The sequence below is a fragment of the Chanos chanos genome, chromosome 2, assembly GCF_902362185.1.
Source record: "Chanos chanos chromosome 2, fChaCha1.1, whole genome shotgun sequence".
Classification (NCBI taxonomy): Eukaryota; Metazoa; Chordata; class Actinopteri; order Gonorynchiformes; family Chanidae; genus Chanos; species Chanos chanos.
The window spans coordinates 25,407,370-25,435,275 of NC_044496.1; the positions used below are offsets into that span (position 1 = coordinate 25,407,370).

General features: G+C 42.1%; 3 protein-coding genes across 3 annotated transcripts; 2 read left to right on the forward strand and 1 right to left on the reverse strand.

Moving 5' to 3' along the window:
* Window positions 1-3,933: 3,933 nt before the first annotated feature.
* lbhl (LBH regulator of WNT signaling pathway, like) lies at window positions 3,934-9,898 on the forward strand. Its single transcript, XM_030765200.1, has 5 exons — window positions 3,934-3,950; window positions 5,532-5,762; window positions 9,141-9,219; window positions 9,386-9,671; window positions 9,828-9,898. The coding sequence occupies exons 1-5, from the start codon at window positions 3,934-3,936 to the stop codon at window positions 9,896-9,898; spliced, it is 684 nt and encodes a 227-aa protein (XP_030621060.1).
* A 4,095-nt stretch (window positions 9,899-13,993) lies between these two features.
* Window positions 13,994-15,663, forward strand: c5ar1 (complement C5a receptor 1). The gene has a single exon (XM_030765201.1). It carries the CDS (start codon window positions 13,994-13,996, stop codon window positions 15,101-15,103), a length of 1,110 nt encoding a protein of 369 aa, XP_030621061.1. The 3' UTR covers window positions 15,104-15,663.
* A 6,504-nt stretch (window positions 15,664-22,167) lies between these two features.
* dact3b (dishevelled-binding antagonist of beta-catenin 3b) lies at window positions 22,168-27,655 on the reverse strand. The gene is made up of 4 exons (XM_030765202.1): window positions 27,452-27,655; window positions 24,116-24,245; window positions 23,717-23,809; window positions 22,168-23,567 (listed from the first exon to the last, which is right to left on the reverse strand). Exons 1-4 carry the CDS (start codon window positions 27,653-27,655, stop codon window positions 22,168-22,170), a joined length of 1,827 nt encoding a protein of 608 aa, XP_030621062.1.
* Window positions 27,656-27,906: the final 251 nt, after the last annotated feature.

Genomic DNA, 27,906 nt, shown 5'->3' on the forward strand with positions numbered 1-27,906 from the left:
TGGAGGTATTTAAAAGGTCTTAAAAGTCATTAAATTTGTACTTAAAAATGTGCAGCTATCCTGGTTAGTCGTAAACAACAGCTCTTAGCTGCTTTAACGTCGGCCGGCTTAGCTCACTTCAGCGTTCCTACTGGCGGTGCGAATGCAAACGTATGTAGTTCTTCGGGAAGCTCCCCATGAGGTAGTTCCTATCAAATGAGACCCTTGAACTGTTCCTCCGAAAGCACCTAATTCCCTTGTTTTTTGGCCGTGAGCCCCATTCTCATTTTGATTTTTGGTGCAGGGTCAACAGATGTTGAGCTGAGCAATTCAGCGCTGCCAGATGTACGATAAGTATCATATTTGTACAATATTTTTGCCCTCTGTAAGATGTACAATCAATAATGCCAAAGGCCCCATAATGTACGATAATTTGATCATTTTGTGACACTTAGTATTACTACTTGTAATCAGTTTTGGCTATCTCACCTTAATTCATTTCCTAACACAATCAGGTTAGTAAAATATGGATCCTATGTCTGTGTTTACGCATCTCTTCTCATGTGACGTGGTGATGATGCATTCAAATTGGAATTTGATAGGCTAATTAATGACTCCTTGGTTGATCTCATGTGAAAATCATAATGTTATATTCACATGAGATCAGCTAAGGAATTAAACCGTATTCAGTTTGTTATACACTATAATATAGTGTCTTTACCTTTGTATTAACCTGTGTACCCTGAAATTCCTCTGTGCTTTATAGCCTTTTAGTGTGCCACCCCAAGATTTTCACTGGCCCCATATGGCCTCCCCCAACCAAATATTTTCCGCAGGCGCCGCTGTAAGGGATGTCCCCCAGGTTGGTGACTCCATGGTTGGAGCCTGGTGCACGTGCTTGTTAATTTGGTCTGCTTTCCTTTTTGTGTATAAATGCTTGGGTCTTTCGCTGTCCCTTTATATGAAATTGACCCTGATCTGTACTGCTTGCCAGCACAAAGTTTGACTGTTATGCCAGTCTTGTGACCTGTAATCCTGCCCTGTATCCTGAAGCCTAGCCATGCTGTTGCCTGTGTTCCTGTATTTTGTATGCCTCTGGACTGAAATTTAACTTTAAATTTGTGTAAATGCGTGGTCTTGCCTCTGGTTAATGACCAACGTAAAGCCGAGAATCTTGAACATTATAAACTGAAGTTACTGGAAAATCTAAATCTTGGTTTCTGAGATTACATCATTTTAAACCGTCTAGAGGATATTTGTGTGGGTCCTCCCCTGTTTAAGGAAGTTTGTGTTCACCTTCAAACTCTTTGGGAGTGAATGAAAGCACTCTTTGCCTATTGTATGCAGGCATTATCAAGATTATTCTGGAGTTCAGCCAACTTTGTTTTATGATCACCCAACATTTTAAAATGGGACACAAAGGGACAAAGTATTTTCTTTGATTCAAATCTACTCAGCTGATCAGAGTGCCAGCTTTCCTCAGTACTGATGTTAAATTTCAATTCCTAATGAATGGCAAGCTTATTTTCTTGTGCTTTTTGTTGAAATGCTGAATCTTAAATTGTGTAACTCTACCAGGAAGGAATTAACTTCCCAAAAAGAACAGAATTGTTTAAGTGAGAGGCATGTAATTTCAGCAGCATACAATCATGAGAGTGAGTCTGAAATCAGCCAAAAATCAAATCTAGATTTTAAAGAACCTGATTTGTTGGACAAGTAAATTCAACTGTCAGGTGACCCAAAATGAGACATAAGACATGATAAAAAGGATGATTTGACTGCCAGTTTGGGAGGTGAACAATCAAGGGTGTTGCACAAAGTTTCATTAAAGTTTTGCAAAAATGAAAATACGAGTTAGTGTGTTTTGATCTGAAATAAATGATTGATCTGAAAGTGAATTTCTACCAAACTACACAACCTCACATTGTTTTTAGTTGAGTTGAAACCTTATGTAACCTGATAAAAAGTAATAATCTACTAAAACCACTAGCAAAAGAAAATGACCTTCAGGGTCACCCATTGATTCTGATATTTTACCTTTGCATTTGTAGGCTAGTTCAAAGTAAGCACACCAACTATATCGTTTGAACCATAAGAAAAAGGAAAAAAAACTCATCATCCATTCAAAGATTCTGTTTTTTAATCCTTTGCCAACAAAAGTTCCTTAGTATGAATGTAGACCTTTTGAGCTAAAAAATAGGGGATTTTTTGACAAGCTTTTTCAACAAGCCACCAGAGCTGCTGTCACCTGTCATGATCCTTGATAAATCCTCGCATTTTGTCAGAATGTGCAGGAATTACAGCCTCACATTTTCCTCACGTTGCTCATAAAGGCACAAATTGTAACGGCTCTTGTATCTCGACAGCTGCACTTTTTGCTCGAGTTTGCATATTCTGTGTTCTGCATCAGTAATCATGCAGACATGGTCAAATTGAAGGGGCAGGTATCGAGGTCACATATTCTCATTAGCTGGCTAGCTATGGTTAATTAGCAGTAACAATAATGTTACATTAACCAAGTCTGTTTGCACAATTAACTTAAAAATGATGGCCACAAAGATAATCAAAGATTAACTGAAACAATAGGCTTTGCTGCCAACCTCATTTTTTTCAGGGACTCATCTTTTCAATCATCTTAATTTATTTATCCATGCTTTGTGGCATTTTGTGTGTGTGTGTGTGTGTGTGTGTGTGTGTGTGTGCGCGTTCATGTCACGAGAAGTCTATTTGTTTATCATGTATTTTGCTGTTTTGTGTTACCTCTAGGCCCCACCCACTGCTTTCAATCTGTAAATAGAAAGAGAAATTGTATTTCAAATAGCAATGTGAGCTTTGTTATGAGATCAGAGTAGATGCCCTATTTAGCCAAGGATTAAGAACATTTACTAAAAGTCCATAAATCTAAACCAAATCAAAATAAAGACCCTACATATTTGTTTGGTGACCTGTACATACTCTCCCCAACTACATTAGAATAACTGCAGTTCCATCTCAGAGCACTTTGACCAGTATGATGAATGACAGAGATCTGTGTTCAAAGTATATCCAGCAAAAATAGAAGAAATCATTTTACCAGTTAAAAGCAAATCCCATACGTTTTCAAACATGTCATGGGCTAAAGGCAGTGATAGTTACCATAAACAAACTGATATTGAAAAAACATGATGCATTTTTACCATCTTATGGAAATAAGGCAGGAACTTCTTCACCCCTATATTTATATACAGAGGTTAGACAAAACAATGGAAACACTTAGTTAAATAACAGTTTCATTATTTAATATCGAGTTGGTCCTCCTTTGGCAGCAATAACTGCCTCAATATGTGGAGGAATAGATTCATACAACTTTTGGACAGTAGGTAAGGGAATTTTAATCCATTCCTGAAGCAAAACCTGTTCCACCTCTTTCAGAGATGATCATGGAGGGAAGTGGCTCCTTACTTGCTGCTCCAAAATATACCAGACATTTTCGATTATGTTAAGATCTGGTGATTGCGGGGGCCAATCCACGTGTTCAACTTCACTGTTGTGCTCTTCATGCCTGTCTTGAACATTTTTAGCAATGTGAATTGGCGCATTATTGTCTTGAAAGATGGCACTACCGTTTGGAGTGTTTGGACCATTGGGTGAATTTGGTCACCCAAAATTGACAAATACTCTTTAGAGATAACCCTACCATGCAGTGCTAATACAGAACCAAGAGAATTCCACGATATTGCGGCCCAAATCATCACAGAACCGCCTCCATGCTTAATGGTTGGGGTCAGGCAGTCGAAATCAAGGGCTTCTTTTGGCTTCCTCCACACAGAAATTAGTCCTGAATAAGGAAAAAGTGTGAAGGATGATTCGTCAGAGAAGATGACATTCTTTCACTGGTCCATTGTCCACTTCTGATGGTCTTTGCACCATTTTAGGCATTTTCGAACATTGATTGGGGAAAAGAAAGGTTTGGCGATGGCAGCCCTTCCATGGTATAGAGCTGCATTGAGCTCTCGAAGAACTGTTTTTGTTGATACTGGGTTACCAAGATGTTGGTTTAGCTCTGCAGTCACTTTAGTAGTTGTGGTTCTGTGTTTTTTTGACACAACATGTTTTAGTGCTCTGCAGTCACATTCACAGAGTTTTGGCTTCTGTCCAGAGTTACACTTCCCAGAACATGTTTTCCATAGTTTTTGGTATGTCATGACTTTAGAAACAGTTCCTCTTGATAAGTTAAACAACTTGGCAGTTTTTGTTACTGAAGCGCCAGGCATTCGCGCTCCAACAATTTGCTTGAAAGGTCACACATTTTGACTTATACTAATACGCAGACCTCTACAGAAAGAAAAATCTTGAGTAATACATAAAGCACAGGATGTCTGCAGTGCATATACATAAGATTTACATATCACTGGGAATCGTATTAATGCCTAAACATCAGCAAATTTATAGGTCTTGAAATCCCGCGTGTTTCCATTATTTTGTCCAACCCCTGTGTGTATGTGTGCATATATATATATATATATATATATATATATTAGATAGATAGATGTGTGTGTGTGTGTGTGTGTGTGTGTGTGTCTGTGTATGATAAAGATCTGGTCACTGACATTCTCTTCAAGCAGTTCTTTGCAGAAGACGATGTGTATAAATCTGGAATGGTGGCATATATACGGGAGGCTCCTGTGCTTGCAGCAAAATCCAAGTACATCCCTAAACAAAACAGGTCCTGAAGAGGCAGCTGTAAGGGAAGATCAAAGCCATCAACGCGTATGCCCTCTCAGTCATCAAATACCCATCTGCCGCAATGAACTGGCCAAGAGAGGAAACGGAAGCTGTTGAAATCAAGACCTGAAAGCTCCTCACAATGCACAGAGCACTCCACTCAAAAACCAACATCCAGAGACTGCACACTATGGGAAGGAAGAGAGGCAGGGCCTAAAAAGTGTGGTAAAGAGAGTGTGGTGGAAAAGAGATGAGCTAAGATTTTGTGGGACATGCAGATTCAAAAACAAATAATGGCTAACCAGCCACACGTAGTGCTAATAGATAAAGAGGAAAAACAGATGTGCTGATAGATGTGGCAATCTGGAGTGGTAGAAATATCAAAAGTAATATAAAAAAGAAGGAATGTGAACATATATATGCATATATGTGCTTGTGTGTGTTTGTGTGGGTGTGTAAAGTGAAGTTCCCTCTAGGTGGCACTGATGTGCACACATCACTAAGCACACACCTGGCCCCTAAAACCAGCTCTCTTTCAGTGATATACTCTGTGCCTGTGCCGGCAGCAGGACAGTCAGCCTGCTCTGACGTCACGAACCCTGTAGCTTTAATCGAAAGAGACGTTAATCCTGCTCCTCTGCAAAGCCCTTCTGCTTTGAGAGAGAGAGAGAGAGAGAGAGCAAGAGAGAGAGAGAGAGAGAGAGAGGGAGAGGGAGAGGGAGAGAGAGAGAGAGACAGAGGAGGAGTTAGGGACTCAGAGAGGGAGAGAAAAGAAAAGGGAAAGAAAGAGGTGGTCAGGCGTGTGGATATCTGTGCTCTGGTTTGGCTGGCCTGTGTGGGACCTACAGTGCTGCCGTATTCTGTGACTTCACTAGAGGCTCTATTAGCCACCTGAACTCTCCCGTGCCCTCGGTACCCCCGTGCCCAGTCCCCATCGCCCTGGAGAGCCACTGCCCACACTCTGGGCCTACAGAAGGGGACTGCTGTGGGAGCTGCCCCCTTCCGTCTGTGCCACCCATCACCATGCCCACCGTACCAACTGTGGACCTCTGTCATGATGCCTGTCCCCCCACAGACAGGTAAGAGCCTTCGCAATGTGCGGGCATGTATGTATGTGTGTGTGTGTGTGTGTGTGTGTGTGTGTGTGTGTGTGTGTGTGTGTGTGTGTGACAGAAGAAAGATTAGATAGGTATTAAGTGTGTATTCAGTGCATATGTGTTTGCTGCTTTTGTTTTTTTTATCTCCACAAACCTTGCTGCTTGGAGGATATAGTCACATTTCTTGTTATTCTGCATATAGAAAATGTAATAAATGCAAATGGACATAGAGCCTCAGTACATTTTCATGTGCACAATTATACATACGAGTATGGCTACTTAATAAGGTTTGAGTTCTTAGAAAATAAGTGTGTGTTGTTTTGGTGTTTCTGACAAGCAGAGAGATATAATAAATTTAGCTTATATGGTTAATAAAGCATTAAATTTTACAGTGTATGCTTACATGAATATAGGTCACATCGTTAGGGTACACTGAACACCCAGCATGTACTTAGAGCAGTGAGTGTGTGTCTGTGAGTGTATGTATACATGTATGTATGACTTAGTTTATTTGGTGGCGTTTGCTGGGTACATGAAATTAGATTTGACTTTCTCAGTGGAAAATGTGCGTATGTTAATATGGAAGGAATGAATGTTGTCACTCATAACGTTATTGATATATATTCAGTGAGGATATATTGACATATGTTCAGCCTGTTGAATATGTTGTGTACATAAGAATGAATCCACAGTGATATGTGGAATAATTGTCTTTCCTCAGTGCTGTTATGTGTTTGTAAAAGCACACGCACAACTTCTGTGGCCTTCGCCTCACTTGGCTCTACTCTGTGTCCCCAATCTGAGCCTTAGCACTAATGCTACACTAGTGTGAACGGCATGGGAGATTGGGTTAGCTTGTTAATGACTTACTGCAGCTGACAGGAGGTGGCAACCTGGATTACAATGCTTGCCACTGAGCAACAGTCGTCATGGAGACTTAAAGGGATATGTCGGTGTCCCACATGACATGTGGCGTGGTAATGACTCATTATTTAAAACTTACAAGAAGTCCTCTAATTAGAAGAGTATGGAATAAATGCAGGCTAAGATGTATGAGCCATGATTTAGGCAGGTATTTAACTATGTAGTAAACATGTCAGCTATACGTTAGAGTGGCGATAACAAACTCTTGGAAAAAGATATAAATATTGATATAAAGGTCTTTGATCTGGCCTCTCTGTTGGTCTTTCAGTGGTCCCAGTGACCTTGCTTTGGCGTTCTTCACTCACAAGCTATTCACAAAAATGAATTTTAGTACTTTCATATTAAAATTGAAATGCTCTAATAATACAAATGGTACAACATCAGCACAAAGCAATAAGGTGACGTACAGGATTTAGACCCCCCCCCCCCCCCAAAAAAACAAGAACCGAATTCTAGAACTTTCACAAAAAGGAAATAGAATGACCCCAAATAGCTGTTCTCATGTTGTCTAATGCTTTATCTCACTCCTGTCCTGATTCAAAAAGCTTTTAAAGGATTGTGACAACTTCTCTTGAGCACAGGAGGGCTGGTGACACACCCGTTGACACTGGAGTTACAAAGAAAAAAGAGGATTCTGTTTATCAGACAGATCCTCAGGCTCTCTTAATCCCCCTCCAGCTTCTCTGGAGAACATAAACAGATTTGGAGTAGGAAAAAACCCCCCATCATAAACAGTGACATGAAATCATTTCTTTCTTAACCAGGGTAAGCAAACCTTTTTAGAAGCAAAAACATGAATGAAGGTGATTGTTGACTGAAGATTTAAATTTGATGTTGGGGTAGCCTGGGTATGAGGGTCTTTTTTTTTTTTTTTACCTGAGCTCACCCTGGTGAAACTGGTGTGGGTGACAGATGGTGGCAAAGAGAGGCTGCCTCACTGAAGAGAACATGCCAGGTCATCATCGGCCTCTTGGTTTGTTTCCTTCTCAGAGGATGGAAGAAATAATGCTCCAGTTTTTTCTAACCCACCAATCATGCAAAAGGGACTATAGAGAAAAGTAATCCATTTTTGTAAAATATGTACCCTCCATCAGTGTTATAAGAATTATAATCTGGGCTCTGGCTTTACACAGGAGGGTCACATGAGTGTAGGATTAGGCAGAGGTCATCTGGGACTCCCACACCAACCTATCAGGCACCAGCCTGTATCATAGCGATGACCCTATAACCAATGAGGTCTCTACTTTTTGCTTCTGTGAGATAGATAGACATGTAATATGGCCAATGAAGGCCCTTTAAATTTTGGAGGATAAATCGTAGCTTTGTGTTGTCATGTGTCATATTTGTCACATGTCACATGTCCCTTGAGTAGCAAGACAAAGGCAGTGGCCACCAAAGCAGAGTTTCCCTATGATGCTTCTGAATGAACTAGGTTTGACAGAAAGCTTGTCAATCACAGACACATTCACAGTGTACACACACACATGCACAGAGAGAGAGAGAGAAGCCTTAATGTGTGTGTTTATGAGTTTCATAAAGGGATAAAATGAGATGAGAGAGTGCTGAGGATAATGCTATGATTACAGTAATACTGTGGTGCACAGTACATGACAGCTAATAATACAGATATCAGGATTTGAACATTCAAACAGACCCAGTGATTCACAGTTAGAAACCAAGTGAGCATGGTCACACAAGCTCTGTTCCAAATAGGCTTGAATTCATGATAAGAAACATTGTAAACTGAACAAAGCCACACACAGACACTTTCATGTAGTGACATTCATGTATAACTGTCAGTACATTTCTGATTTCATGGGGTCCTTTTAACCTTGAAGACACTCCTGTTTAATCTAATTCTCCATTAACTTAGTGTATATTATGCACTCAAAGCATATGTTCAAAGCAATTCTGAGCTCATGAAAAAAATAATCAGAAGCTTTTCTGTGTATGTTTGTTCTAAATGTTGTGAGTATTCAAATATGTCCTTACTTAAATGTTTTAGAGAACTGAAGAACAGTGAAGAGGAAGTGAAAAACTAGTAGGTCATTCACACGTTATATGACAGAATAATCTCTGTAATTTTATTGCCTTCTACCCTGACACTTCAAGAACCTGTGTGTGATGTGTCATCTTTCTAAACAATGATGATTTGATCAACACAGGGCACACCTTACCTAATTTGAAGATTCTGGATTGTCTCAATACTTTAAACATAAACATACATGGCCAGCGATGTGTGCAAAAGATATCATTTTATTTCAGCAACTGGTATTTGGCAACGTACTTGTTTTGTTTCTACTATTGCATTATGTACTCTGCCTATTTTGCAACACAAAAAAGATGTTGCATAAATAAGCAGTTTTTGTTTGAATTCTAAAACCCTCTCTGTATATATCTCTTCTCCTTTTCCTCTTTTTTCCTTATAAAATATAGAATGGAGGTGCTAGGAGCTCAGGACCCTGCCATGGAAGAGATTCCACTGCAGAAAAAAGGGGACAGGTTACCTTTCCAGGTAAAGATCTGTCAGTCCAATCATCCATCTATTCATCCATCCATAAATCCATCACACAAGCTTATGACGGCTGATGCTGTTTTTGCTCTGGTACATCCTTCTTTCTCCTCTCTTTCTCTCACTCTCTCTCTCTCTCTCTCTCTGTCTCTCTCCTCTCTTTCTGAAGATCTTCCCTGACCCAGTGGAGGTGGTGTTGGGGCCAGAGGGCACACTAAACTGTGTGGAGCAGGAGAAGGAGCGGCTCCCCTCCATAGTGGTGGAGCCCACTGAAGTCAGTGAAGTGGAGAGTGGAGAGTTGCGCTGGCCTCCAGAGAACATGGACTTCGAGGAGGATGAGGACCTGTTCCTGGAGCAGTGCATTCCACCAGCCAACATTGCTGACTGGGGTGAGGAAGAAGAAGAGGAGGAGGAAGAGACCTCAGTTATCATCAACAACCAATCATCTCTGCTAGGTGAAGCCACATTAGTGTTTAGATGTACATTAACAACTTGTCACATCAAATTTTGTTTAACTCTCCTAGAATTCCTTTTTCTCCCTGCTTTTTGTTTTTGCAGTATTTAATTTACCCCCCCCCCCCCCCCCCCCCCTCTCTCTCTCTGTCTCACAGATCTTCAGTCAGATGACTTCAGAGATGACACCCCAACACTACCTCCAGAGAGTGCGTCTGCTCTAAACTAATCCCATTGATCATTCACTGTCTAAATCCTTAACTGCATGCAGTAGAGTCACTTCTCCAAGAAGGACCAATGATCGGTCACTTTTCAGCACATCCTTTAGACTGTTTCCACAGATGAACCCACACCATACAAACCCTGTGTTACAAAAAGTACATTGACCTGAGCTGAGTTAGCATGATGACTCTGAAGCTGTATGACCAGCAGGTTGCATTTTGAGATGTAACAGTGTACGCTTTGATTGTAATTGCCATGGAAGTTAATGGTCATTTTTTGTAAACATTATGTTGTTCATAATTTCTGCTATTTGACAGCGTATGTGTCATTTCCTTCCTCTAACTCTGACACAACTCTTCAAACTGCTGTTGTTGTGGGCTGTTACAGAGATTTCTTTCTGTGTTAATAAAATATAACAAATAATACTTAAAATAGTTTAAAATAAAGAACAAAAGGAGGAAAAAGAGTATCACACAATGCCATGTAAGGCTGCCCCCAATAGTCAACTAAACCGCTGGTCGATGAGAAGAGTCTTAGTCGACCAAGTTTTCATTTGTCAGTTTGTCGTAGAAAAAACCCCCAAACAAACAAACAAACAACCACCCCCCTCAAACTCCATTCGGGAGCTGCGTCTTGTCGTTAAAAAGTTTAGACTATGTGGGGCAGGAAGTTACAACGGAGTATTAGGGCGACATTCAGGGAAACAAAAATCTGAGATTTAGAGAATAAGGTTGTAATATTACCAGAATAAAGTAATAATTTTACGAAAAAAATGTCTGCAGTTAGACCTACTTGTGGGGATTTTGTTGGTTGCTGGTGATATATTTTCCTAAAAATTATGTTTTTTTCCCTCAAAATTTTACAATTTTGTTCTCGTAATATTATAATTTTTTCTCTTAAAATTACAACTTTATTCTTATAATATTACGGCTTTTTTCTTGAAATATTATTACTTTATTCTCATTGAATTATGACTTTATTCTTGTAATATTATGAGTTTTTTTCCTCAACTAAGACTTTATTCACATAATATTACGACCCTATTCTCGAAATCTCGGAATTTGTTTTCCTCAATGTGGCCTTAATACTCTGTCATAGGAAATCATCCAAAGTGTGGGATTTGAGCATGGAGAGGACTACCCCAAGAAAGTGACATGCAAACTCTGCATGCAAAGACTTTGCCGTTAGCAGGCAGCTCGCTTCATGCGTGTGCTTGTAAAATTTATATTTTAAAGGGTCATTATTATGGTTTTGTGCTTCTCTGTAAAGTAGCACAGTGTTAACAATGATACTTGTAACAAGCTTTCTCAACTCTGATGCCCCCAAAAATATATTCAAATTTCCTGAATTTGCCCCAGGGGATGAATAAAATCTATCTATCTATCTATCTATCTATCTATCTATCTATCTATCTATCTATCTATCTATCTATCTATCTATCTATCTGTCTATCTATCTATCTATCTATCTATCTATCTATTGAAATGAACATCATAAACGTGCAATGATTAGTGGACTAATGGCTTGAATTAACGACTAACAGTCAACTGGGAAAATCTTTGTTCAGGGGCAGCCCTAATGCCACGCATATGCAATTTGTGTTTTGGAGGATGGGAAAGTGATACATAAGCAAGCAGATAGGGCAATTCATTTATTAACATTCAGTAACTTAGATTTACTTTCCTAGATGCTTCGGCTATCCTGTAAAAGCACAGGGCCCAGAGAAGAAGATGTTCTGTTTCCTATATGGGATTATACACACAGCTTAAAGTAGGATATCTGACAAACAGGAGAGTGGCTGCTTTAAAGTAAAAGAAAAAAAAATTAAACAGAAACAAAAATAGTATAGTGTGAAGGTCAGCACTTTGAGGACTGACTTAAGTTCTGGAGCTGTGGCACCCAACCTCAACAGGAAACTAGAAACAAAATTATGAAGCGCATATGTGATGACAGGGCCCCTGGAATTTTGCTGATCTTTGCTATAATTTTTGCGCAAGCCATATCTGACGCCAATCTCCTGTTTGTCTGATTGCAAAATGTTACGTGAGAGCTGACTAAACTTGGCCTGCGGTTAACATGATAAAATGCTCAGGATATCACAAAAGCAGATGCACACCCAAGAAACTGTTACTTGAACCTTTTGCATTTGCATATTATCTATATCTAATACCTGCTATTAATATTAGAAATACCATGGGGAACAGTTATGACATAGACCTTTGGCTCTTAAGTAGTTTTTCTCTACCATTTGGAAGGCATTATCCTCTTCCTACTTTGTGTATACAATGGTTTAACAAGTACAGTTTCCTACTGAAAAAGAAATATTTCATAGATGGGTTCTGTACATAATACCAATAAAGTTATTCTGTTTCAGCAGCTGTGGAGAGTCTTTCTGAGAGCATATAGTTATGCATTTTTATAGAGAATGTATAAAATAATCTTGAAGAAATGCCACTTCATACTGCAGACTTAGGTCATCTCAATGTCTTCAATATCTTCAGAATTCATACATTTTGGTCTAACAACTCTTGTCCTCCATGGTATCTTTTTATGCAGTTTGCTTTTTGTTGTACTACCTTTTGATTTGTGTAACTACCATATCTACACCCCATTATGTCTCTGTTAACGTTCTGTTAAACAAAAAGACACCACAGTTTGTTGTTTAAAAAACAGAGAGAAAGAAATGTTTACATTTAAAGCAGTTTTGCATTCTTACAAGGCTCCTTTTTTTTCTTAAAAACAAAAACAAAAACAAAAAAAACCCCCAAACCTTTCTGCAACTAGTAGAACTACTGATATTGCTGGTGCTATTAGTCCTGCTGCTACTAGTAGTACTACTAATGAAATAATAAATGGTTACACTTCCATGAGGAGATTTTTCGCTCAGAACTGGAGGAGAGCTGTTAACAAACGCACACATACAAAGAGACAGAGAAGCATAGCGCTCTCTCACTAATTGTGCATATGCAGTGTTGTAATAAGACGTACATAATGACAACATTATTTTGAGTGGGAAGTGGCAATTTTTGAGTGAGAAAAAAAAGACACCCACAGCTGATCAGGTCTAGAAGATTTTGAAGAACTTATAACAGTATGATAGCCTGCACACTTTATGGAAATCATCAAACTGCTGAGCACTCATTCATTTCCCGTTTGGGTAATGACATACTGTGACAAAACTACTGCCACTCCAAGAGCAAGAACTCACTCTTGCATTAGAAGACACGAGGAGGATCAGACTGATCGCGTACCCAGCTCTACCCTGAAAGCAGGTACAACCACATCTAATTAACATGTACATTGAAAGTGAAAACTTAATTACTCAACTTAATTCTGTTTGTTTGTATATTCACTTCTTAATGAAACCCGGTTCAGCTTTTAATGAGTGATAATATTGCTAGTGCTTTGTGCTTCATGTGCTTTATACAATAACAGCAACAACAACAATAATAATAATAATGATAATAATAATAATAATAATAATAATAATAATAATAATAAGTTTATTTAGAGCCCAATATCACTATTTATAGTCTCAAAGGGCTTTACATGTCTATAACAAAGTCAAATCAGAATGATATTATCCATAATTTAGAGAACATAGATGGGTCTCTGGTTTGGTTTTGAAGGTATGGAGAGAGTTTGCCTCCCTAATTCCTGTTACTTAACCATTCCAGAGGAAGGGAGAGCGGTAGGAAACGGCTTGGTTGGCAGCGGACTTCTTTTTAACCCTTGGAACGATTAATAGTCTAGAATCTTGAGAGTGTAGGGTATGAGGCAGTTTATAGGGTGTAATAAAGTCAGATAGGTACAACTGATCATAAGTTTTACTATCTTTGAAATTAGAATGTGACCTATCATAGACTTTGTAAAATTACATGTGCTTATGCATGATTCTTTTGAAATTGACTGGTTATAATATGATATAGTACAGTCCTCTTCGCTAAAGTCCGTAAGTCAACCTAATCCTGTAAACAAATTGGTTAAAAATAACTTGTACAAGTACATTGTATAGTTACATGTAATTTATTTTATTTTAAACCATGGCAGACTATTCGCTCACACTCTATTTCTCTCTATACACAGACTCACAGGTTCCGATATGCAAGACGATTTTTTACTTTCGAATGATACAGACTTTGAATGTGATGAGGGGCTTGATTGCGAGAACATATTGAATGAGAAGACACCTGTGATTAGCCATCGTCACTGGATCTCTCTGGTCTGCTATGGACTGGTTTTTCTGTTGGGTGTCCCCGGCAACGGCCTTGTGGTCTGGGTCACAGGGTTCCGCATGCCGCGTTCAGTCAACGCCCTGTGGTTCCTCAACCTGGCGCTGGCTGACCTGCTGTGCTGTCTGTCCCTTCCGTTACTCATGGTACCACTTGCACAGGATCTGCACTGGCCTTTTGGCTGGCTGGCGTGTAAGCTGGTGACCGGAACGCTTTACCTGGTCATGTACTGCAGTGTCTTACTGCTTGTCCTCATCAGTGTAGACCGCTGGCTCTTGGTCTCTCAGCCAATCTGGTGCCAGAACCACAGGCAAGTGAAGCAGGCACGCTGGGTTTGTCTTGGCACTTGGATGCTGGCACTCCTGGCCGCCATTCCTCATTTTGCTTATATGCAAGAGGAAAAAAGGGGAAATAAGACCCAGTGCAGGGCCATTCACCACTCGTTAACCTCGGCCTGGGCCACCGTCATTGTTCGGTTCCTGCTCGGGTTCTGCATCCCCTTTGGCATCATCAGCGTCAGTCACTGGACCGTGTACCAGAGGGCAGGGCAGGGACCGGGCAGACAAAACAACAAATCAGCACGAATGCTAAGGGTCATCCTGGCTGTGGTTCTGAGCTTCTTCCTGTGCTGGCTGCCACTGCATATTGTGGATATAGTCATGCTAGTAGTGCGCACACCGTCAGATGTGGCAGCTGCTAACCTGAACCTGGCTCACGTACTTGTCCTCTGCCTGGCTTACGTGAACAGCTGTCTGAATCCACTGCTTTATGTGTGCCTCGGTCGCGGCTTCAAGGCCAGTTTGACACAGACCCTGCGCAGCGTCCTCCACTTCGCCTCTGAGGACCACTCACGAGGCATGAGCATGGCGACAAAAACCAAGAACTTAACCGACAACAGCCTGCAGACTGAGGAGAATTCTGTTAGAACAAACAGCATGAATACGATCGTAGAACCAACAAACTATAATCCTCAACCCTAAAACCACTTTGAACTTTACGCATCTTCACCTGAAACCTATTATCCATCATTTACCCCTGCAGGCTCAACTTTTCAGTGTTTACCTCAACAACGTAGGTCAATATGCGTACATGCATGAAAACCATCAGGAATGCACATGTAAAGCTACTATTTCTTCTAAACACCTATCCTCTCCCTAAACACATCTGTACAGATCGGAATGATTCTGTTTTTTTGAGGTCAAGTGCTGAAATTATTTTTCTTCATTTTTTTAAGTGGCAAGTTGTGAAACTAACAAAGAGGGCAGGAAAAGATTTCTTAGTCTGTTGCACAAACTGTAACAGTCCTTGCATACCACAAAAGAGGAACCTGCCAGTATAGTTCTCATGTTTAGGCAATTAAAAACAAATGGTACATCCTTGCTTTAGAAGTACAATTAAGTACAAAAGAAGTGTGAAATACAAAAAAGTGATAATAATGTGATGTAATAATAATGTAATAATGTGAACAATAAGAATGATGTTTCCTGATGTGTTATTATGTACAAAGTGAATGTGCACAATCAAGGGTAGAAGATACATAGACTTGATCACTATTTGAATTTTGGGAAGTGTTTAGAATTTAACAACCTAGCCCACTGGTTCACCGGACTGAAGTTCTTCCTGAACACACCCTTTCATGTTTCCTGTACTTTTGCATGAAGCTTTTGAAGTTGTATTTTCAATAAATTTTGTATATGGAAAAGCCATTTATTTTACTTAACGCTTTCATGCATGTTGGTCGCTACAGTAGACAGCTGTTACTTAACCTTTTCATGCATGTTGGTCGCTATAGTAGACAGCTGTTTAAATGCTTGAGAAGACTCAAGAAAAGCCCTTGTTGCAGTTTTTAATCTGAAAGGAGTATTCTGAGGCTCATGGAGAGAACTGTTCACCGGAGTTTTTTTTTGGGGGGGGGGTGGGCGTTTGATTTGATTTAGAACATATAGTGTCATCACAGGTCATTGTACAACAGTTTTTGCTATTACATTACATTACATGTTATAATGTTATGCAGTATTAGTTTTACTGTAGTACATTTCCACTTACTGTCTTAGTTTTCAAATATTACACTATTTCATTCATTAGTCTATTTATAGATACTGCTTGTAATTTAGTGCCCAAATGCACACTTTCCCCCTGAGTGGACTTATGAATTACTTTTTTGAGAGAAGAATTCATGCCTGAAAGGGTTAAGATGTATCCTTTTTTTATTTGGTACCTCCCCTCCTCATGGGGTGAGAACACAGGGCAAATGGATCACAGGTGCAGTGAATGATTTGGGTTTGGAAAAAAAGTGCACCACACATGTCACAATCCAGCCTGGTCCTTCCACTGTTTAGCCACGTTTTCCCTCTCTTCCGTTTTGTGTTCTGTTTCCTGGGTTCTACTCCACATTTTTGTATTCTCACCAGTCACCTGCCTTCCCTCTACTCACCTGTTCACCATTCTCACATTAGTCTGTGTTTTAAAAGCCTTGTCTCACCACTCACTTCTTGCCAGATTATCCTCGCCACTTTTTGGAAGGTTCTCTCGCGATTTCATGTATGTTGTCTGACTTTTGCCCATGTTTTGACTTCTGCCTGTTTCCTGGATTTTTGCTCTTGTCTTGCCCTTTTGGTTTTTGTAATTGCCTTGATTGTTTTTGCCCTCCTCGTCTGTGACCTGTGCCTGCTCGCTTTTGATTACTCCTTTGCCCTCCCCCATTTTTGCCCGATTATGAATTAACTGCGAACACTGCCTGCTGTTTTCTGTTTTGCTGAAATTTTTGATCATTAAAATCACCTTTTTAAATACAAGCTCTCAAGAGTCTGCTTCTGAGTCCATATTCTGTATCCCAGGCCTCACAGGCCGTGACAGAATAATCTGGCCAACAAAATGGACCCAGCAGACCTTGACCACCTCAAAGCTGCCGTAGAGAAGCAGGGATCTCTTCTCGGAACTCACCACCAGGAAATCCAACAAGTCAATCAAAAACTCACATCCATTGCTGATTCTCTGAATATCCTCACTACTCAGATCCAGCAGCTCCAGACTACCTCTTCTCCTACTCCTGCCTTATCCAGCCCTCCTCCAGTTGTTAATCCTCCAGCTCTCCTCCAAGGAGAACCAAGGCTACCAGCTCCGCCTCCCTACAATGGTGAGCCAGGAGCCTGCCGGTCATTTTTGTCGCAGTGTTCATTGATTATCAAACTCCAGGCTTCAGTCTGCCCCACTGAATGCTCCAGGGTAGCCTACATCATTTCTTTGCTCACTGGGAAGGCTTGTGAGTGGGGTACTGCTGTGTGGGATGCCAACTCTCCTTTCTACTACAGTTTTAGAGACTTTTCAGAGGAGATGAGGAGGGTGTTTGACCGCACTCTGAGTGGGAGGGAGGCAGCGAAGGAGCTACTACACCTCAAGCAAGGTAACCATTCCGCCTATGATTATGCCATAACATTTCGAACCCTGTCAGCCTCTTGTGATTGGAATTATCTGGCGCTTTATGATGCTTTTTACAACGGACTTTCTGAGAATGTCAAGGATGAGCTGACCTCCTGAGAACTACCCACTGACCTGAATGCCCTCATGGATCTGGCAGGTCGCACTGATGCCCGCCTAAAGTCATGACAAAGAGAGAGGACCCCAAGACTTCACAGGGCTTGGGACCCAGTGCCCCCTCCACAGGAACTCTTGCTTTCATCCCCTGAGTCTATGCAAGTTGATCGGACCCAGGTTTCTCCAGAGGAACGTCAGCGACGTTTGGAGATGTGGGCCTGCTTTTACTGTGGACAGAATGGGCATTTTTGTCAGACATGTCCATGGAAGAACAAACCCTCACCAGTGAGTAAAGAGTGGTTGGTGGGTGTAATAAATAAAAGATTCCCCATGGAGTGGTCACTATTGTCTGTTTCCCTGTCAATTTCAGGGAAGGTCCACACTCTCCAAGCATTAATTGACTCTGGGTCCGATCAGAATCTAATGTGCAGCTCCATAGTTCAAGAGCTGAGGATTACCACATGCTCCCTCGATCAGCCTCTTACTGCCAGAGCTGTAAATGGTCAGTGTCACAGTGCCATCCACCAGGTTACCGAGCCAGTGCTTTTACAAGTTTCAGATAACCACTCTGAGGAGTTCTTTTTATGTTTTAGCGAACTCCCATGTACCCATTGTGTTAGGATTGCCTTGGCTATCAAAGCACAATCTACATCCATTTTAGGATGGAATGCCTTTTGCCATGCCCATTGCCTCAATGCTGCCAGTTCCCATGAGTCATTTCACTCTCCGCCCGTCCCATCTGTCCTGCCCCCCCCCCATATCTTGATCTCAAGCCAGTTTTCAGTAAGTCCAGAGCAACGTCTCTCCCTCACAGACCCTATGACTGCGCCATAGACCTTTTACCTGGCACTGTCCCTCCTAAAGGGCGCATCTACTCTCTGTCCCCCTCTGAGAGAGAGGCCATGGAGAAACACATCTCTGAGTCCCTGGCAGCAGGCATAATTTGCCCCTCCACTTCACCTGCAGGAGCTGGGTATTTTTTGTTGAAAAGAAAGACAAATCCCTGCGACCTTGCATTGAGTACCGGGGCTTAAATGATATAACTATTAAGAACCGTTACCCTCTTCCCCTCATGACCACTGGTTTTGAACTACTACAGGGTGTGCAGGTTTTCACCAAACTGGATTTGCGCAATGCATACCACCTGGTCAGAATCTGAGAAGGGGACGAATGAAAGACTGTTTTCAATACCCCAACTGGACACTATGAATACCTTGTTGTTCCCTTTGGATTGACCAATGCCCCAGCAGTTTTCCAAGCTTTAGTTAATGATGTACTCTGAGATATGATCAACAAGTTTGTTTGTGTACCTGGATGATATCCTGATTTTTTTCCCCCTCTATTGATGCACATCGAACTCATGTGAGGCAGGTTCCACAACGACTCCTTGAAAATCAACTCTTTGTCAAAGCAGAGAAATGTGAGTTCCATCACACAGAAATATCATTTCTTGGTTTTATTATCTCTCCCAATAAGATACAGATGGACCCCTCCAAGGTGAAAGCTGTGACTGAATGGCCCACTCCTTCTTCCAGACGCGAGCTCCAGCTGTTTCTGGGATTTGCCAGTTTCTACAGACGATTTATTCGTAATTACAATTCTGCTGCCACTCCTCTCACTGCTCTGACCTCAACCAAAGACCCTTTTGTCTGGGGAGAACAGGCCATGGAGGCGTTCACTGAACTCAAGACCAGGTTTTCCTCTGCTCCCATTTTAATCATTCCAGACCCATCTCTACAGTTTATTGTAGAGGTAGATGCATCCGAGACAGGAGTTGGGGCAATCCTATCTCAGAGGTCTCCAACGGACAACAAGTTACATCCATGTGCCTATTTCTCTCACTGTCTTTCACAGGCGGAGCGGAATTATGACATTGGAAATCGAAAGCTGCTGGCAGTGAAACTGGCCTTAGAGGAATGGCGACACTGGCTAGAGGGCGCCAAACATCCGTTCATAGTAATCCGCCCGTGGTCTCACATTGCAATAGATTTCATCACTGGACTTCCCAATTCTCATGGAAATACATGTATACTTACCATTGTTGACCGTTTTTCTAAGACTGCACATTTTGTTCCCTTACCCAAGCTCCCTTCTGTCAGGGAGACTGCTGAACTTTTAATGCATCATGGTTTTTAGACTACATGGGTTACCTAATGACATTTTGTCAGATCGCAGCCCCCGATTCACAGCTCGGTTTTGGGGGGCTTTTTGCAAGCTAATTGGTGCCTCTCCTAGTCTGCCTTCAGGTTACCACCCCCAAACTAATGGCCAAACTGAAAGGACCAACCAGAAGCTGGAGATTACTCTCCGTTGTATGACCGCTCAAGACAAAGCTTCCTGGAGTAAGGCATTAACCTGGGTGGAATACGGCCACAATTCTCTTCCCTTGTCATCCACGGGTTTCTCTCCTTTTCAGTGTTGTCTCGGTTATCAACCCCCCCCTTTTTCCAATCCAAGAGGAGGAAGTGGCAGTCCCCAAGCCTTCATCCGGCGGTGCCACAGAGTCTGGGCCCAAGCCCGTTCCTGTCTCTGGCGCATCTCTCCCCGTTATAGAAGGCAAGCGGATCGTGTTTTAAAAGCCTTGTCTCACCACTCACTTCTTGCCAGATTATCCTTGCCACTTTTTGGAAGGTTCTCTCGCGATTTCATGTATGTTTTCTGACTTTTGCTCATGTTTTGACTTCTGCCTGTTTCCTGGATTTTTGCTCTTGTCTTGCCCTTTTGGTTTTTGTAATTGCCTAGATTGTTTTTGCCCTCCTTGTCTGTGACCTGTGCCTGCTCGCTTTTGATTACTCCTTTGCCCTCCTCTGTACCTCTGCCTTTCGTGTTGGACTGACCTCTAGTTATTTGGAACTCTGCCTGGACTCAAACCACGTTTATGCCTGTTCCCCATTTTTGCCCGATTATGAATTAACTGCGAACACTGCTTGCTGTTTTCTGTTTTGCTGAAATGTTTGATCATTAAAATCATCTTTTTAAATACAAGCTCTCAAGAGTCTGCTTCTGGGCCCATATTCTGTATCCCAGGCCTCACAGGCCATGACAACACATGACTCTTGTCCTCAGTTTCCCCATTTTCAGTGATGATTTTAGGTGTGTCTTATGCATTTATATATGTTAATGTATGTGTCGTGTCAACCAATACTTCAATATTCATATCTTGTCTCTACAAGTGTATCCATATTGGTGTGTTTTCATTATATTCTTCTCATTTTTAAAAGTAGTTCTTTCTCATGAAGACTCTACTTGGTAGAATGCTTTTGAAATCTCTAGGTGACTGAAGGCAGATTGGAAGAGATTGCGAAGCCTGTATAGCTCAATTAAAAACATGCCGGGCTGGAATAGAGATGGCAACATCAGTGTCAATATACTGTTCTCAGACACCTCTAAACTGAGCTTGCAGCACATTTTGGTCTAATGAGGGCATCAGCGTAGCTAGCTTTGTCATTAAAAGGCCATGAAAAATGACCTGACAGAGTGTATCTGACAGTATAAGCTACTCAAATTCATCTGCTTCAGCTAACAGAGTGGATACGCGCTGGCTGAAAACAAGAAAAGCTGATTTGAACAGCTGTAACTAGAATCATTTCATAACACACTCAGTAAATCCCAATACAACAAAAACTCACATGCTTACATTTCACATGCAGGCACAATCAAAACAGATGGCCTTTTCTTTATTTAGGCTGCAGTGAATTCAGAGCAACAAGTGAATTCTAGGCGGGCTATGTACAGGTCATCTACAGTATAAACACTTTATGCTGGGGGGGCTGGGGAATACCACCCCCCCTCATCAGGGCACAGACTGGTGTACATGGTCTCTACAGTGGCAGGCAGTGTATTGACAGGGCAAGGTGACTGGACATGGTTATTGAACAACTGGTCACCAGCTGATCCACTTTTACGTGGCTCCCCTATGGCATAATGGTTATTATGGATAAAAACAATAAGACATTGTTAAGGTAATATTTTCCATGACAACAGCACAGGCAATGCCACAACACTGTCTGCATGGCACATAATACACTGCATTTACCAGTTGGGAGATTCATCATAAAAACTTGTAAATACGTGTATATATGTGAAGAAAAGCATGGCAGTAATTGTGAGTCTTTTTGTGAAACATTCGGCTAGGTAATAATAAGTTGGATGTGTAGCTACAACAGCCTGGATGAAAGGGAGTGGCTAAAAGGTGGGAAGAACATGGCAATCACATTTATAAAGTCTGTCGCTGAGAGGGCCTGTGTCTTGAGCACACATTCTCAATACGACTCCTTCTGAACCTAAAGACAGGATATGAGATATGAGGACACAAGGTTTATTAGGTTTGGAAAGGGTGACATTAAGTCTTAGTGTCCTGTGTGTACATTGCATAGTCCATGGAAACCCAGATTACTCCCCCCTGCCTGAGAGCTGAGTAAGTGGGTGGGGGTACAGTCAGTGTGGACACTGCAGAGTCATGCTAATGTATGAAATCCCCAGAAGGGAGAATATAATTGGCTCCAAAATCTCAGACAGTGGTCATCATTTTGAGTGAGCCTGAACGAAAGCGCATAATCTTTTTCTTCAGGGCATGCGAGGCTTTGATCTTGACACCAGAGTTGGGCGGCAGGTTGGAGGAGGCAGATGAAGGGGCGAGACATGGGGGAAGCTGCTGGGGCCACACCAGACCGCTGCTCTCATCTGAGTCACTGGATAGGGAGCTGGATGCTGGGGAGTAGGCCTCACTCAGACTGGAGTCAGAACCATTTCCTGGGGTAGGTTCTATGATTGACCCTTGCCCTGCCCTACCATTCTGCCCTGTATACTGGGGCAAAGTGTGTACATGTGTACGGTAGGGTAGGTGGGTGTGTCCAAAGGCTGTTGGCTCCCATCTCAGCACCGACTCCACCTCCTCTTGGCTTAGGTCAGCCGAGGAGCTCCAGCGACGCTGACCGGAGCTATGTAGATGGGAGTGGTTGCCGTGGTGACATCCCATGCCCCGGTCCACTGTGTAATACCTGTGCTTCAGTAGTATGCCCCTGGACCCCCGACTCCACAGACTGTCTTCAGACTGCGATCGACTGGTCTGTCTCTGATGGGTCTCTGAAGTACTCGCCCACTGCTCCATCTGGAACTTTCTAGGCATTGAGTTTGGGAGTGCCTGCTCTGAAGAAAGAGGGGTCCATCTCTGGTCAGAGTCCTCTTGTACTGAGTGAAGAAGGGTGCAGGTATGGGCACGGCACGTATGGATGTATTTTGGTAGACTGTTTATTCCAGGGGGGTCGGGTCGTCGATAGTGACTGTGATGGTGTTGAGGTGAATCAGTTTCACTGCTGCTAACACAGGGATCTGGAGCTCCATAATACTCTAGTTCCAGAGATGTTTCTGGCTCCTCACAGCTCAGAGATGGTGGCTCAGATTGGGAATTGAGCATGGGAGTGTAGTACATCTCTGGGTCTTGATACTCCTCTCCATTTGGGCCGTTCTCTGCTGCCCATGTCTGCCAGTCTGGGTGATCAGGTGGAGGGTTATAATGATTGGGAACGCAAGGCTCATAAATGTGTGAGTTATGCCAGGGCACAGCAGCAGGATCCACGGCTGGTGAAGAGCTGTGTGTGGACCTTAGAGCTCGACGTTGCAGCAGGCCCAGGATGTAGGCCTCCACACGCAGGGCCTGTTGGATGTCCTCCTCTGTGACATCCTCGTTTTCCTCCATCGTGGGACCTCTTATACCCTCCGATCTAAAGTGCTCCTCTGCCTCCTGTGTGATCTTCAACTCTTCGTCTTCTTGTCCATCCTCCCCGTCCTCCTCTTCCTCGGTTCCCTCGGCGATGCCCTCCAGAGATGAGTAAGGTGCAGAGAATGAACGTGGCAGAGTGGAGCGAGGAGGTGGCTCTGTGTCTCCCTCCCAATCCAGCATGTAAGCATCTGAAACACAAGGTCAAAGTTCATATTAGTAGGATAACATGAGCATATCTTACATTTCGGCTCAAAACAGCTGGGAGAGCAGACTGTGTACCAAAAGAACATGTTAATAGGGTGTGAGACTGAGCTGTGGATTGGAAAGCTTAACTCACCCACTGATCTGGGCCGGTGCCCAGTAAGGCCTAGGTACTGAGATGAGCAGGAATAGGCTGATGGTGACAGACTTTCACTCTGCTCATAAAACCCTGGGGTGACACATACTAAGATCAACACTAAAGCTTAGAAACACATGTACATTAGGTATAATCATAGGCCATACAGTTTGCATTAGTACACCTCATTGGGTATTCATTTAAGGTCGACTGGAAAAAAACCTAGTGGACAGGAAAAATTATTACTGGAAATCTAAATGTGACAGTGTCAGACGTCACAGAGAGAGAGAGAGGGAGAGAGAGAGAGAGAGAGAGAGAGAGTTGAGTCAAGATACACACACACACACACACACACACAAACACACACATGGAGAGAGAGGGAGAGTAGAGGCTGAGTACCTGAGCTGAGGGGACTATCTATGTCCTCCTCTGGGTTCTGGTTATATGTCACCTCTGTGTCCAATCTCAGCTCGCTGAGCTGCTGCTGCAGGGCCAGCATCAGGCCTCTAGGGGCACCCTGGAGTCTGTTCTGGAAAACACAGTGGTCAGGGCACAGATGAACACATTTCAGCAACAGAAACAAATACTGGGTGTATACACACACACATGCACATGCACACACACACACACACACACAGCAAAAACAGAGCTTGCAAAGAAATGCAGCACTTGAAACTCAATTCTTATTTTTCAGAAAATACACTGGGACCATGTCAGTGCAAGGGAGAGTACATAAAACTAGAACTTTCAAACTGTGAACAGTTTTCACACTGTACTTTTATTGGAGGTGTCTAACTTGGAAAGGAGAGCGTGACAGCATTTGGCCCAGTAAATCAGTGCACATTAAACTCACCCAAAATGGGCCAATAGCTTTGCATCTCTCCACCATATTTGGATTGTTTGTGTTTTGTTTTAAAAGTAGAATGCATGTATATCCAAAAACATGAGGGTAGAGCAGAATTACACTGATATGACTGTTCATGGATCTGAGAGATTTCGAATGAAATTGTGGCACGATTAGCTTGAGTTTGCATGTGAGTGTGTGTGCAAGTGCATGTGTGTCCTAATGCGCACCACTGAACATTGTTATGTAAGCCGAGAGCAATTGCAAGCAAATGGAACATCAATAATTTACTGTAGACAGGGCATCTTGGGAAGGTACTGTAGAGTTGCTCTTTTTCTGACCATACACACTGTGGAACACGGTAGCACACTCACACACACACACACACACACAGAGTGAGAAACAAACTCAAAGTAGTCTGTTTTTGTGCATCAGGGTAAACATGAACAAGAACAATGCATGTTTGTTTGGTGAGTCACACAGCAATACAAAGACATGAGTTCAGATATGCTGTAAACTTTACGGTACACAAAACAAATTCACTGTTCACTTTCCAAAACAGATTCTGCTTTTCTTTTCACAGCATGATTCATTGCCTCAGTAGGGAGGGATCTTTATGTCAGTAGTCCAAGCCACACAGAGTCAGCCACAAACATATACATCCAAAAGAAGGATACCAAGCAAATATTAAAATACTTACATGTAATAGCAACAAAATAATGTAAATTTAACATGAATTGGTCCATCTGTCTAAGGAGAATGAAATTTTAAAAGCAAAGACTGATGTAATAAATGCATCTACCTTTGACAAACATCTGTGATTAATCTAGAGGTGTTCATATTAAATTTTATTTGTTTTAATGAGGTTGAGATAGAATTGTGTATGCTTGCTGTGGGCTGCGGCTGTCCCCTCTGTGTTTCCTTGGAGACCTTTAATTCTACTACATAATTACTCCTCATGCAAACCTCAGGTGCACTGATGCCCCAGCTGGTGTAGTGCCACACCCTCTACCCCCAAACAGAGCGCACACACACAAAAAGCTCAAACAGTCATCTGAGGGAGGCATTAAAAGCGTTCAGCTTCCCTCTCCCACACATACACATACACATACACATACACGCACGTGCGCACACACACACACACACACACACACACACACACACACACACACAGCAGGGGCTTCCTGAAATTCAGGGTCAGTGTACAGTGCTTACCCAGCTGTTGTTCTGCCTCAACACTTCTTGTGTTAATGAATGATGCCCACAGCCAGGTGCCCATTATCACAAACATAACCCTTGTATACTTGTATACAGCACTGGGTTAACTGGTCGGTTGTGGTATGATAAAAGAGTACAAATTCAAGACCCCAGGACATGTCATTGATGTTTTACTAAAGAAAGTAATGACATTATCCATTGTAATTACCACAGTGAGAACAGAGCATCTCTCTTTTGTTAATAAGGGTGGGGGGCCCTTAGTGTAGACCAATTAACAACCCTGCTATACTTATTTATTAATTTGTGCATAAATAACCGATATGAACAAGAAACTGATACAGATAGTGTGCCTTGGAGGTAAACCTATTTATATGCAAATATCAGAGGAGTACAGCTTACATTATCTTAACTGAAAACTATTTCAAAGGACCACGCATGCATAGAACTGAGTGGTATAAATGTTGCAAACGCACTACGTTATGCTGAAAACATCGCTCAGTCATTTGATAGACTGACAGATTCTCTCCTGTGACCACTGGAGCAGAGCCTTTTACCTGCGGTGACAGCTCATTTGGTTGACACGTTTGGCGCTCTCTGGTTGGGGTTTCAAAGCGCTGCTCCCCACACGCGCCGTCCTGTTAGAGTCTACCCCATTTGTATTCCACCCCACGCACGTCTTTTGTTTGATCCACGGAGGGGGAAAACTCAGGGGAGAAGGAGGTTGATTATTTGATTTCTTTCGCTGCATTTTCAGTTGCACCCCGCCTCTTTTTTTTTAAACCGCACTGTGTCTCGTCTCCCCTTTAATGAGTTAAGAATATAGGTGAGCAGGCCAGGCTGGGGTACAGACAGAGAGAGACTCCTCTTGACAAGAAGGGGTCTTCTACACTTGGCTGCAAACTACCAGACACGTTCATACAAATTGCCAGATTCCCCACTCATAATCCCAAAAGCATGTGCGTGATATTTTCAGCTGGGCAAAAAGAAACGCTGGAAAACCCTGATCCTACGCATACTGGGAGAACCATACGGTTCCGGATGTTTGCACTCTGGTTAGGTAGCATTTTTTTAAAAAGAAATACGTACTTTAAAATGTAGCGAGGAAAACAAACAAACAAACAAAAACAAAACAACAACAGAATTTGCAAAAGGTATATATATCGCATGCTTGCAGTTTGCACTGTTATGCAGTTTTACAAAACCTAAGAAATCAAATGCGCTACAGAATCAGCATGAGCACGGAACAATGGAACATTAAGCGATAGAACCGCAAAGAGTTGCGCTCCACCCCCTTTCCTATAGAACATCAATCATAGTCTGTCAAGGTGGCTAGCCATCATTAGTGTAACCACAAGAGAACAATTGATCCAAACACAATCAGCCTTTTCATATAGCATAACTTTAAAAACAGTTCCACGCTGTGACAATGACTGGACGGTGGTACAGAATACCACACAAAAGGAGGACTGTTAACTAACAGTAGAAACGTACAGAGAGATCATTTAATTGTATTTAGTGGATACTATTAAGTTTTGGAAAAGCCACCTGAAATCATTCCACTTTAGAGAAATCCAAAACTTTAAGACATTTACGCAAACACGTTTCTTATCAACTCCGATGCTGAAACTGACCATACAGAATAGAATCCCTGTCCTTACCAGTTCTTTTCTTACCAATTGTCGTCTCAAAGTCAAGTCCTCTTGCTCGCGACTGTGAGCGGAGCGTGACAGCTGAAGGTCGCCCCAAACAGTACATCCCGGCACCGTGTCCCCTAGAGATAGTGCACACAAGACAAGGCTCTCCTGTCGCTGTTTTAGAAGCTCCAGTTCGCAAAGCCAGGTCAGACTGGCCTGTAGCCGATCCTTGATTCCCGTCATTGATAATGAGGACCTACGGTACGTTGAGAGTCCCTGTACCTTTTCTATGGAACAAAAGCAATAAATCTTTTTTTTTTAAATCGCGCGGCAACAAAGGCATACAATCTATTTTCACGCTGGCGTTAAATTTGAACCATTTTGGATTAATTTTTAAAATCACGTGGCAGGATTCAGCCTAATAGTCTGAATGCATCATATCAAATGAGAATGTTACATTGCAATGCAACGGCATATGAAACGTTAACTAAAAC